Raw genomic sequence first — 13,781 nt, 5'->3', positions numbered from 1 at the left:
AGGGCAGAGGGTGTGCCGGTGATTCTCATCGCTCTGGATTGGCCTCGCCGGGCGTGGTATGCAGAGCTGGTCCAACTCATCGCAAACGTTCCTTGACGTCTACCAGATCGTCCGGATCTACTTCCCAGGGCCCAATCTACCACCAGAACTCAGGGGCCCTGTGTTTGACGGCTTGGCTGTTGAATCCTGGGTTCTGACTCAAGCAGTTTTCTCCTGCGAAGTAGTTTCCACTTTGATCAGTGCCCGAAAGCCTGTGTCTTCGTGCATCTATCATCGGGCCTGGAAGACTTTCTTTGAATGGTGCAGAAGCAGATGTTGCCCTCTGTTGGTTTTCAACATCCCTACCATCCTGGATTTTCTCCAATCAGGTCTGGACTTGGGGCTTTCGCCTAGTTCCCTTAAAGGGCAGGTCTCGCCTTGTCAGTTCTTTTTCAACAAAAAATTGCTTCCAAACCCCAGCTCAGAACGTTCTTTCAGGGAGTCTCCCACGTGGTGCCTCCCTATAGAGCACCTTTAGAGGCTTGGGACCTCAATCTGGTCCTAGGTGTCCTGCAGGAACCTCCCTTTGAACCGTTGCAGGACATCTCTCTATCTCTTCTTTCTTGGAAGGTGGTTTTTCTTGTCGCTATTACTTCGATCAGATGAGTGTCGGAGTTGGCTTCCCTTTCCTGCCGAACACCGTTCCTTACATTCCACCGAGACCAAGTGGTTCTCAGACCGTCCCCTATCTTCCTTCCCAAGGTGATGTCTTCCTACCACCATAACGAGGATATTGTACTTCCGTTGTTTTGTCCTGCTCCGACGCACCGCGTGGAGAAGGACCTTCACTCCCTGGATCTTGTCAGAGCTCTCAGGAAGTACGTGTCTAGGACTGCACCTTTTTGACAGACGGAAGCTCTATTCGTGCTCCCGGCAGGACACCGGAAGGGATTGGCCGCTTCTAAGTCGACAATCGCCAGATGGATTCGGTCGACTATTCAAGAGGCTTATCGCGTCAGAGGCAAGCCTATCTCAGGGCACACTCCACTCGGTCGGTGGGTGCTTCCTGGGCCATTCGGAATCAAGCGTCTGCAGAGCAAGTTTGCAAAGCTGCGACCTGGTCTAGCCTGCACACTTTCTCAAAGCATTACAATGTCCATACTCCGGCATCTGCAGATGCAAGCCTGGGTAGGCGTATTCTGCAGGCAGCGGTAGCACACCTGTAGACAGCAGGTTCCATGAGTTTACTGTTGTGAATTCTGTTGTGGGTTCTGCTCTTAGGCTCCCTCCGGTGGTTATAAGTGGTAGTGCTGCTGTTTGTCCTTCACAACAGTCATCAGCTGCTTCCACTTTGGACGGGGCTATTTAGTCTGGCTCCTTCCTTTAGTGAGTGCCAGTTGTCCATTGTTTTCTAGGGATCCACATCTCTGCTTGGTTTCTCCTTCTGGATTGTCCAAATCATCATAGATAAGTCCTGGCTCTGTTTTTGCAGTCCACATGCGGTGGACTTAATAGTTCTGTGAATTGCTATGTTTTTTCTTGTCCAGCTTTGTCTGTGTTAAGATTTACTCAGCCAAGTTGGAAGCTCTGGAGTCACAGAGTTACCCTCCATGCCTTTAGTTAGGTGTGGAGATTTTTGTATTCTCTGTGGTGGATTTTGTAGTATTTTTTATACTTACCGCACAGTACTCTGTCCTGTCTTTTCTTTCTAGGTAGCGTGGCCTCCTTTGCTAAATTCTGTTTTCAGTCTGCGTTTGTAATTTCCCTCTCCTCTCACAGTCAATATTTCTGGGGGGCTGCCTTTCCTTTGGGAATTTTCTCTGAGGCAAGATAGTATTCCTGTTTCTTTCTTTAGGTGTAATTAGTCCTCCGGCCGTGACAAGGTGTCTAGGGAGTGACAGGAACATCCCACGGCTACTTCTAGTTGATGTGTTAAGTTCAGGGTCTGCGGTCAGTATAGAGGCCACCTACTCCAGAGCTCGTCCATGCTGCTCCTAGGCCACCAGTTCATAACAGTACAACTGGCCAACAATGAGTTAACCGCATCTCAAAAGAAGGGAAAGAAAGTGCTGAGCCATTTTTTTTTCTGTACTCTGTTGTGTTTTTTTCTCCCTCTTCACTTCTGGGTGGCTCAGGAGTTAGGCGTTGACATGGATGTTCAGGGACTTGCTTCTCGGGTGGATCAACTTGCTGCTAGAGTACAGGGTATTTCTGATTATATCGTGCAGACTCCTGTTTTAGAGCCTAGAATTCCTACCCCCGATCTGTTCTTCGGGGACAGGTCCAAATTTTTGAGCTTTAAAAATAACTGTAAACTGTTTTTTGCTCTTAAGCCCCGTTCCTCTGGTGATCCCATCCAGCAGGTAAAAATTGTCATTTCTCTGTTGCGTGGTGACCCGCAGGATTGGGCATTTTCCCTGGAATCTGGGAATCCGGCCTTGCTTAATGTAGACACCTTTTTTCAGGCGCTTGGGTAATTGTAGGATGAACCTAACTCTGTAGAGCATGCTGAGACAACACTTTTGGCCCTGTGTCAGGGTCAAGAAGCGGCAGAGTCATATTGCCAGAAATTCAGAAAATGGTCTGTGCTTACTAAGTGGAATGAGGATGCTTTGGCGGCAATTTTCAGAAAGGGTCTTTCTGAATCTGTTAAAGATGTTATGGTGGGGTTCCCCACGCCTGCAGGTCTGAGTGATTCTATGTCTCTGGCCATTCAAATTGATCGTCGCTTGCGTGAGCGCAGAGTTGTGCACAGTATGGCGTTGTCTTCTGAGCAGAGTCCTGAGCTAATGCAGTGTGATAGGATTGTGTCTAGAGCGGAACGCCAAGGATTCAGACGTCAGAATAGGTTGTGCTTTTACTGCGGCGATTCTGCTCATGTTATTTCTGATTGCCCTAAGCGTGCCAAGAGAATCGCTAATTCTGTTACTATCAGTACTGTACAACCTAAATTTCTGCTATCTGTGACCCTGATGTGCTCATTATCGTCATTCTCTGTCATGGCATTTGTGGATTCAGGCGCCGCTTTAAATTTAGTGGACTTAGAATTTGCCAGACGTTGTGGTTTTTCCTTACAGCCTTTGCGGAGTCCTATCCCTTTGAGGGGGATTGATGCTACACCATTGGCTAAAAATAAACCTCAGTTTTGGACACTGTTAACCATGTGCATGGCGCCAGCCCATCAGGAAGATTGTCGCTTCCTGGTGTTACATAATTTGCATGATGCTGTTGTGCTGGGGTTTCCATGGTTACAGGTACATAATCCGGTGTTGGATTGGAAATCTATGTCTGTGACTAGTTGGGGTTGTCAGGGGGTTCACGATGACGTTCCTCTGATGTCAATTTCCTCCTCCCCCTCTTCTGAAATTCCTGAGTTTCTGTCAGATTTCCAGGATGTTTTCGATGAGCCCAAGTCCAGTTCCCTTCCACCGCATAGGGACTGTGATTGTGCTATTGATTTGATTCCAGGCTGTAAGTTTCCTAAGGGACGACTTTTCAACCTGTCTGTGCCTGAACATGCCGCCATGCGGAGCTATGTAAAGGAGTCTTTGGAGAAGGGGCATATTCGGCCATCTTCTTCTCCATTAGGAGCAGGGTTTTTTTTTGTTGCCAAGAAGGATGGCTCCTTGAGACCCTGTATTGATTATCGCCTCTTGAATAAGATCACGGTCAAATTCCAATACCCTTTGCCTTTGCTTTCTGATTTGTTTGCCAGAATTAAGGGGGCTAGTTGGTTTACTAAGATTGACCTTCGAGGGGTATATAATCTGGTTCGTATTAAGCAGGGTGACGAATGGAAAACTGCGTTTAATACGCCAGAGGGCCATTTTGAGTATCTTGTGATGCCATTCGGACTCTCTAATGCCCCATCTGTGTTTCAGTCCTTCATGCATGATATTTTTCGGAATTATCTTGATAAATTCATGATTGTATATTTGGATGATATTTTGATTTTTTCAGATGATTGGGAGTCTCATGTGAAACAAGTTAGGATGGTATTTCAGGTCCTTCGTGACAATGCCTTGTTTGTGAAGGGGTCTAAGTGCCTCTTTGGAGTACAGAAGGTTTCTTTTTTGGGCTTCATTTTTTCTCCATCATCTATAGAAATGGATCCGGCTAAGGTTCAGGCCATTCATGATTGGATCCAGCCCACATCCGTGAAGAGCCTTCAGAAATTTTTGGGCTTTGCTAATTTTTATCGCCGTTTCATTGCCAACTTCTCCAGTGTGGTTAAACCCCTGACCGATTTGACGAGGAAGGGCGCTGATGTAGCTAATTGGTCCTCTGAGGCCGTTTCTGCCTTTCAGGAGCTTAAGCGCCGATTTACTTCTGCCCCTGTGTTGCGTCAGCCGGATGTTTCTCTTCCTTTTCAGGTTGAGGTTGACGCTTCTGAGTTTGGGGCAGGGGCCGCTTTGTCTCAGAGGAATTCTGATGGTTCCTTGATGAAACCGTGTGCCTTCTTTTCTCGAAAGTTTTCGCCTGCGGAACGCAATTATGATGTCGGCAATCGTGAGTTGTTGGCTATGAAGTGGGCATTTGAGGAGTGGCGACATTGGCTTGAGGGGGCCAAGCACCGTATTGTGGTCTTGACCGATCAGAAGAATCTGATTTACCTCGAGTCTGCCAAACGGCTGAATCCTAGACAGGCCCGATGGTCCCTGTTTTTCTCCCGTTTTGATTTTGTTGTCTCGTATCTTCCAGGTTCTAAGAATGTTAAGGCTGATGCCCTCTCTAGGAGTTTCTTGCCTGATTCCCCTGGGATTCTTGAGCCGGTTGGTATTCTTAAGGAGGGGGTGATTCTTTCTGCCATCTCCCCTGATTTGCGACGGGCTCTTCAGGAGTTTCAGGCTGATAAACCTGATCGCTGTCCAGCGGGGAAACAGTTTGTTCCTGACAGATGGACTAGTAAAGTGATTTCTGAGGTTCACTGTTCTGTGTTGGCTGGCCATCCTGGGATTTTTGGTACCAGAGATTTGGTTAGTAGGTCCTTTTGGTGGCCGCCTTTGTCACGGGATGTGCGTTCTTTTGTGCAGTCCTGTGGGACTTGTGCGAGGGCCAAACCTTGCTGCTCCCGCGCCAGTGGGTTGCTTTTGCCTTTGCCGGTCCCTGAGAGGCCTTGGACGCATATTTCTATGGATTTTATTTCGGATCTTCCTGTTTCCCAGAGGATGTCTGTTATCTGGGTGGTATGTGACCGGTTTTCTAAGATGGTTTATTTGGTACCTTTGCCTAAGTTGCCTTCCTCTTCTGAGTTGGTTCCGTTGTTTTTTCAGCATGTGGTTCGTTTGCATGGCATTCCGGAGAATATTGTGTCCGATAGAGGTTCCCAGTTTGTTTCTAGGTTTTGGCGGTCCTTTTGTGCTAAGCTGGGCATTGATTTGTCTTTTTCTTCCGCATTTCATCCTCAGACAAACGGCCAAACCGAGCGAACTAACCAGACTTTGGAAACTTATTTGAGATGCTTTGTGTCTGCCGATCAGGATGATTGGGTGGCTTTCTTGCCATTGGCCGAGTTTGCCCTTAATAATCGGGCTAGTTCTGCTACCTTGGTGTCACCATTCTTTTGTAATTCTGGGTTTCATCCTCGTTTTTCTTCAGGGCAGGTTGAGTCTTCTGATTGTCCTGGGGTGGACTCTGTGGTTGACAGGTTGCAGCAGATTTGGGCTCATGTTGTGGACAATTTGGTGTTGTCTCAGGAGGAGGCTCAGCGTTTTGCCAACCGTTGTCGGCGTGTGGGTTCCCGGCTTCGGGTTGGGGATTTGGTCTGGTTGTCTTCTCGTCATGTTCCTATGAAGGTTTCTTCCCCGAAGTTCAAGCCTCGGTTTATTGGTCCTTATAGGATTTCTGAGATTATCAATCCAGTGTCTTTTCGTTTGGCCCTTCCAGCCTCTTTTTCCATCCATAATGTTTTTCATAGATCTTTGTTGCGGAAATATGTGGTGCCCGTGGTTCCCTCTGTTGATCCTCGTGCCCCGGTGTTGATTGATGGGGAGTTGGAGTATGTTGTGGAGAAGATCTTGGATTCTCATTTTTCTAGACGGAGGCTTCAGTATCTTGTCAAGTGGAAGGGTTATGGCCAGGAGGATAATTCTTGGGTTGTTGCCTCCGATGTTCATGCTGACTATTTGGTTCGTGCCTTCCATTTGGCTCGTCCGGATCGGCCTGGGGGCTCTGGTGAGGGTTCGGTGACCCCTCCTCAAGGGGGGGTACTGTTGTGAATTCTGTTGTGGGTTCTGCTCTTAGGCTCCCTCCGGTGGTTATAAGTGGTAGTGCTGCTGTTTGTCCTTCACAACAGTCATCAGCTGCTTCCACTTTGGACGGGGCTATTTAGTCTGGCTCCTTCCTTTATTGAGTGCCAGTTGTCCATTGATTTCTAGGGATCCACATCTCTGCTTGGTTTCTCCTTCTGGATTGTCCAAATCATCAAAGATAAGTCCTGGCTCTGTTTTTGCAGTCCACATGCGGTGGACTTAATAGTTCTGTGAATTGCTATGTTTTTTTTCTTGTCCAGCTTTGTCTGTGTTAAGATTTATTCAGCCAAGTTGGAAGCTCTGGAGTCACAGAGTTACCCTCCATGCCTTTAGTTAGGTGTGGAGATTTTTGTATTCTCTGTGGTGGATTTTGTAGTATTTTTTATACTGACCGCACAGTACTCTGTCCTGTCTTTTCTTTCTAGGTAGCGTGGCCTCCTTTACTAAATTCTGTTTTCAGTCTGCGTTTGTAATTTCCCTCTCCTCTCACAGTCAATGTTTGTGGGGGGCTGCCTTTCCTTTGGGAATTTTCTCTGAGGCAAGATAGTATTCCTGTTTCTTTAGGTGTAATTAGTCCTCCGGCCGTGATGAGGTGTCTAGGGAGTGACAGGAACATCCCACGGCTACTTCTAGTTGATGTGTTAAGTTCAGGGTCTGCGGTCAGCATAGAGGCCACCTACTCCAGAGCTCGTCCATGCTGCTCCTAGGCCACCAGTTCATAACAGTTTACACTGTTATGTTATTTCCCTCCCAGGGACTGCTTTTGGACGTCCCACGGTCCTGTGTCCCCCAATATGGCGATGGAGAAATAGGGATTTTTGTGTACTCACCGTAAAATCCTTTTCACCAAGCCACTCATTGGGGGACACAGCACTCACCCTTTTTTGACCTGTTGCCTATGATGAGTGTTTTTAGTCTCTGACATGTTATACCTACGGTTAACTTTTGTTAATCTCCTATTTCTTTGTTACTGAACTGGTATTATCCGGAGCCATTGGCTGGTGTATACTGCAGAGGAGGAGCTAACCTTTTTTGTATTTACTTAGTGTCAGTCTCCTAGTGCCAGCAGCATACACCCACTGTCCTGTGTCCCCCAATGAGTGGCTCGGAGAAAAGGATTTTACGGTGAGTACACAAAAATCCCTATCTTTTTTTTTTTTTTTTTTTTTTTTTTTTTTAAATCTGCAAAAGCATCTCCTATTGATGAATGTATTAACTTTTTGCCTTCACTTCCTTTTGCCTTAGACGTAGAGAAAGACATGCAAAAACTATTGATATAGCACAGGAAGAAGTGTTAACCTGCCTTGGAATCCACCTCTACGAGAGGCTCCACCGGATCTGGCAGAAACTACGAGCTGAAGAGCAAACATGGCAGTTGCTTTTCTACCTTGGAGTTGATGCACTACGCAAAAGCTTTGAGGTAAATAAAATGCTAAAAAACAGTAGGACCAAGAATGGGGATTAGAGCCAAAGTAGGCATTCTGAGACCTCTGGCATGCATTGTACAGCAGTGCATTAGACCACTTAAGTGGAAGCCGTCAATCTTGTGTCAAGCACGGACTGACAGCTACCCTTGTGTTTTACATCAAAAACCTTTTATAGCACCAAAAATATATTGATGATCTGTAGCACCATACACAATCCAAGGACTGGGGGGGGGGGGGTGAATAGATTTTCCTTTTAAAATCTCAGGACAGTGCCTTCTAAAATGTTAAATTCCATCCATCTACAGTTTTCTATTAGGCTTCATGTGTTACCGTATTTTTCTTACCATAAGACGCACTTTTTTCCCTCCAACTTTGGGAGGAAAGTGTGGGTGCGTCTTATGGTAGGGATGTAGCATGTGGGGAGGGGGTAGCAGCGAGTGGGATCGCACTGTTATCCCACTTCAGGAGGCAGAAAAAATGTCCCCACTGCCGGGAATCAGCCCTGGGGAAATCATGTGGTCCCGATGATTAAGTGCAGTGAATATTCATTAGCTACTCCCCGCCCACCTATCAGCTGAGCAGTGAGCTGGGAGCAGCAAATGAATACTGCACTTAAGCAGGGACACACATGGTTTTCTCTGTGCTGATTCCTGCAGCAGCTGGGGAGATCCGTGTGTCCGGGGGAGGAGGAGGCAGCAGCAGCAGGCTCCGGGGGAGAGGAGATCGCTGCGTACCTTCCTGGGCTGGAGCTGAGTGCTGTGCAGTGTGCACAAGGAGGACCTGTGATGATGTCAGAAGTGGGCGGGCTGGAGCATCACATGGCAGCACAGAGCCCTCCCTCTTCTTGACATCATCACAGGTCCTTCAGACTCCAACACTAGAATCTGCTGGCTTCCATTACCTGTGCTGTGTAAAGGCAACAAAAGGGAGGGCTCTGTGTGTGCAGTCATGGGATGCTTTTACCTCACCCCAGTGGCTGGCTGGCTGGCTGCCACAATTAAGAGGTTAGTCTTTCCAAAACACAATAAAGCACTCTGCCACTCCTTTAGTGAACTATAACTCCCAGCATGTCATAGGATCTGCAGGACATGCTGGGAGTTATAGTTCTCCCATGGGATTTTAAAGCAGCTCTCCAGTGTTATTTTGCAGTGCTGGAGTGGTGCTTTCAATATAAGCCCTGTGCCCCCATTCTTATACTCACCCTCCAGCATCTTCATATACAGTCATATGAAAAAGTTTAGGCACCCCTATTAATCTTAAGCTTAATGTTTTGTAAAAATTGTTTTTTTTGCAACAGCTATTTCAGTTTCATATATCTAATAACTGTTGGACACAGTAATGTTTCTGCCTTGAAATGAGGTTTATTGTACTAACAGAAAATGTGCAATCTGCATTCAAACAAAATTTGACAGGTGCATAAGTATGGGCACCCTTATCATTTTCTTGTTTTAAATACTCCTACCTACTTTTTACTGACTTACTAAAGCACTTTTTTTGGTTTTGTAACCTCATTGAGTTTTGAACTTCATAGCTAGGTGTATGTAATCATGAGAAAAGCTACTTAAAGTGGCCACTTGCAAGTTGTTCTGTTTGTATCTCCTCTGAAGAGTGGCATCATGGGCTCCTCAAAACAACTGTCAAATGATCTGAAAACAAAGATTATTCAACATAGTTGTTCAGGGGAAGGATACAAAAAGCTGTCTCAGAGATTTAACCTGTCAATTTCCACTGTGAGGAACATAGTAAGGAAATGGAAGAACACAGGTACAGTTCTTGTTAAGGCCAGAAGTGGCAGGCCAAGAAAAACATCAGAAAGGCAGAGAAGAAGAATGGTGAGATCAGTCAAGGACAATCCTCAGACCATCTCCAGAGAGCTGCAGCATCAACTTGCTGCAGATGGTGTCACTGTGCATCGGTCAACTATACAACGCACTGTGTTTTTTTGCCGCCATGCATAACGTCTTTTTGTATGACCAAACAACTCAATCTTGGTTTCATAAGTCCACAGGACCTTCTTCCAAAAAGAAATTGGCTTCTCCAAATGTGCTTTTGCATACCTCAGCCGACTCTGTTTGTGGCGTGCTTGCAGAAACGGCTTCTTTCGCATCACTCTCCCATACAGCTTCTCCTTGTGCAAAGTGCGTTGTATAGTTGACCGATGCACAGTGACACCATCTGCAGCAAGTTGATGCTGCAGCTCTCTGGAGGTGGCCTGAGAATTGTCCTTGACTGATCTCACCATTCTTCTTCTCTGCCTTTATGATGTTTTTCTTGGCCTTCCACTTCTGGCCTTAACAAGAACTGTACCTGTGTTCTTCCATTTCCTTACTATGTTCCTCACAGTGGAAATTGACATGTTAAATCTCTGAGACAGCTTTTTGTATCCTTCCCCTGAACAACTATGTTGAATAATCTTTGTTTTCAGATCATTTGACAGTTGTTTTGAGGAGCCCATGATGCCACTCTTCGGAGGAGATTCAAACAGGAGAACAACTTGCAAGTGGCCACTTTAAGTAGCTTTTCTCATGACTGCATACACCTGGCTATGAAGTATAAAGCTCAATGAGGTTACAAAACCAAAAAAAGTGGTTTAGTAAGTCAGTAAAAAGTAGGTAGGAGTATTTAAAACAAGAAAATGATAAGGGTGCCCATACTTATGCACCTGTCAAATTTTGTTTGAATGCAGATTGCACATTTTCTGTTAGTACAATAAGCCTCATTTCAAGGCAGAAACATTACTGTGTCCAACAGTTATTAGATATATGAAACTGAAATAGCTGTTGCAAAAAAAAAAACAATTTTTATAAAACATTAAGCTTAAGATTAATAGGGGTGCCCAAACTTTTTCATATGACTGTAGTACTTCACAGACACCACACTGGTCCCGCAGCTTCCAACATAATAACATACTATTATATATAATAACACCACATATAATAGTATGTTATTAAATATTTTACCACTTTTTTTTGCTTCAAATATTTTTTTCCCTATTTTCCACCTCTAAAACCTGGGTGCGCCTTATAGTCCGGTGCGTCTTATAGTCCGAAAAATACGGTAATTTGTAAAGTCTGAATGAATGTAAAGTCTCGCTGGGGGGGCCTTTCTCTTCAAAGCATTGCACCAACTTATTGTTGTTAGGTTTTAGTACACTAATGTTTAAATGTCTGTTTTGCAGATGGCTGTAGAAAAGGTTCAGGGAATCAGTAGGCTAGAACAGTTGTGCGAGGAATTTTTGGAAGAGGAGAGAGTGCATGAGCTCAAGCAGGAAAAGAAACGTCAAAAGAAGAAAAATAGGAGAAAAAACAAATGTGTTTGTGCTATACCAGCATCAGCAGACATCAAAGAATTGACAGTCGAAAGTGAAAAAGATGTAAGTAATTATGTAGGAAAATATATAAGGCACGGTTCTAAGATGTTTTCATACCTTTTTTAAGGCATTCCTCTATTTTACGCTTTTTTGGCAGCAGAGCGATTCTTTTGTCTTTCCCAAATTGCTTGAAACCTGTGGCTGCTTAATAACTTGGAACATCCTTCTTAAAGCGAACCTGTCATCAGGATTTTGCAAAGTAATCTACAGGCATTGTCAGTTTGGTGCCATTTTACTGATTAAAATGGTTGATGAAATCAATCTTGTGGTTGTTGTTTAATCTGTATTTGCAGTTTTCAGTTAATGAGATTCTCGTGCTGCTTGGTGGCTTGTGGGCTTGTCTTTGAGGTTCTCTGTTCACAAATTCATCCTTATGGCCTTATGACAGGTCACTGATCCTTCAGTGACCAGCCTCCTATTTTACATAATATAATAGCGTTAGCTTTGGAGGAAAAGAAAATTACTTAAAGCAAAATGGCGGCGGCGCATGCGCAGTACCATTTATCACTCACCGATTGATGCTACAGCGCATACGCCACCACCATCTTGCTAGAGCCAATTTTTGGGGGGATCCAACAAAATGGCAGCGCATGCGCAGTAACATCTATCACTTAATTTTGTTGGACCCCCTCAAAAATTTGATTTCCTGAACCAAGGTATCATTATAGTCAGTGTAATGGCGCCAACCCGACTATGCCTGTAGTTTACTTAGCAAAATCCTGATGACGGGTGCGCTTTAAACCTGGGACAAAAAGGGGATGTGGTTCTCTAGGTCAGAGGTGGGATCCACATCCATCAGACATAGCATATCCTGTGAATATACAGTACCATGTCAGATATGGTAATACCCTTAAAGGCAGTCTGTCAGCACAAAATGGATGTTCAACCCAAGCATAGGTGCTTGTTGCGCCCTTTAAAGGGGTCCTCCGAGAATGAGATTAAATGTTATCCTTCATATAATTCGGTCTGCAGCCTGTAGTGACACATGACAGTTTGAAGACCTACAGCACCACAGATGTTTCTCATTTGACGAGCTATGTAACCCATACCTCAGTCGGTGGCCAGGAGCACAGTTTTGATGTGTGTAAACATGTATTTTAACCAAGGTTATGGTCAGTGAGGAGATCTCAGCTTCATCCTTCTCGTTCATTAATCGGACAGCTTTATAGCCATGCACAGAGACTGACTGCAACCACCTGGAAAACAAACATTGAGGAAGGTGAAGCTGGAGATAACTGTCTTTGTGCTCAGTGAGGCAGATATATATTTCTTCAGATATGACAGCTGTGCCCAGAGCGACCAACTGAGGTATGTGTGATACAGGCCTTGTCAGTGGAGACAGACGTCTCTGGAGTTGTATGTCTTCAGCCTGCAGCCCATACTGGCACGTGATTAGGACGGGCTGCAGTTTGAATTATAGCAGGGACGCCATTTTTGTCTTTCTCTGACAACCCCTGTAAGTTCACGTCCTACAGTCTTCTCTAATAACCATGACAAGTGATGAGTTTGACTAGGCTTGTTCACTCTTACAGCCATAATGTATATGTCGCAAGGCAAGCTTTGGAAACTGAGAAACCTTCCATGAAGTAGAAAGGCTCAATGTGCTTGTGCCTTCACTCATTTGGAGCCTCTCAATGATTCGTCACTTATGGCTCATTAGAAGAGCTGAACAAAATAACTTTTGTAATTATAAGTATTAAGCCACCAACATGAATGTGCATGCTATCAAAGTAGATTGATGAAGTTGACAGCTGTATAGATGTTAGCGCTTTCCCTTGTAACAGACTGAACACTACTGGCACACTGTGTTAGCGCTCTTTCAGATGTCTGTTATAATCAGTCCGATGTTGATCGAAATGCATGGACTGGCCGCTGACTTGAGCATAACAGCTTTATAGAAATATATGAAGCTGTCATACTTGGGTCAGAAGATGTGCATTGCGATCCGGCGTTGGACCAATTATCAGACGTCTGAAAGAGCCTTTAGCTATATACAAAATATGGCTATTTTAACTGCTTCTGGACCACCCATAGACTTAAACCCCTTTCTGACATCCGTGCTATTCCGTCCATGTGACCTGGGCCAATTTGACCATGGACGGAATAGTACGTCTGAGCGATCGGCTGTGATCAAAGTGGGTGAGCGGCCGATCGCCGCCAGGTGTCAGCTGATTCTGACAGCTGACGCCCGGCACTAGGTGCCAGGAGCTGTCACAGACCACTTCCGTCACTTTAACCCCCAAAATACTGCTATCGAACACGATCGCAGCATTCTGGAAGCTGGCACGGGGGCTGACAGCCTCTCTGCCTTTGGATCGGAGACTTCGTGGCGTGACGCGGGCCCCCAATCGTTGCCATGGTGACCTGATGTCGTCATGATGATATTCGGGTCACCAGATCTAGGAAACTTGGTGATCATGCACGGTGCATGATCACCAAGTCTCCCTGTCAATGCAGCGCTAACAGCTTCTATGGCTTGCAGATGCTGCTTCATCTGCAAACTAGAAGCCATCAGCCTGCAAAAAATGTTTGTCTCATAGTGGAACAAAGTAAAAAAAAATAAAAAATTAATAAATAAATTAATAAAAATTTATAAAATAATTGTAAAACTGTTTTTTGCAATAAAAAGCGTCTTTTAGTGTGTGACAGCAGCCAAACATAAACACCCGCTATAATGCCTCTTTCACACGTACTGATATTTCCTGTACCGGAGATGTCAATGTCCGTGTGTGTAATACTTGCTGCACACATGTG

General features: G+C 45.1%; 1 protein-coding gene across 2 annotated transcripts in view; it reads left to right on the top strand.

Moving 5' to 3' along the window:
* GGNBP2 (gametogenetin binding protein 2) overlaps positions 1-13,781 on the top strand; it is a 116,187-nt gene that overhangs the window by 70,118 nt on the left and 32,288 nt on the right. For both annotated transcript variants that reach the window (XM_077295449.1, XM_077295450.1), the window contains exons 7-8: positions 7,476-7,650; positions 10,836-11,030. In XM_077295449.1, coding sequence (XP_077151564.1) covers positions 7,476-7,650; positions 10,836-11,030 — 370 coding nt within the window. The remainder of the gene's footprint in view (positions 1-7,475; positions 7,651-10,835; positions 11,031-13,781) is intronic.

This window comes from Ranitomeya variabilis, chromosome 3 (assembly GCF_051348905.1).
Source record: "Ranitomeya variabilis isolate aRanVar5 chromosome 3, aRanVar5.hap1, whole genome shotgun sequence".
NCBI lineage: Eukaryota > Metazoa > Chordata > Amphibia > Anura > Dendrobatidae > Ranitomeya > Ranitomeya variabilis.
This window is presented reverse-complemented; position numbering and strand designations above follow the sequence as displayed.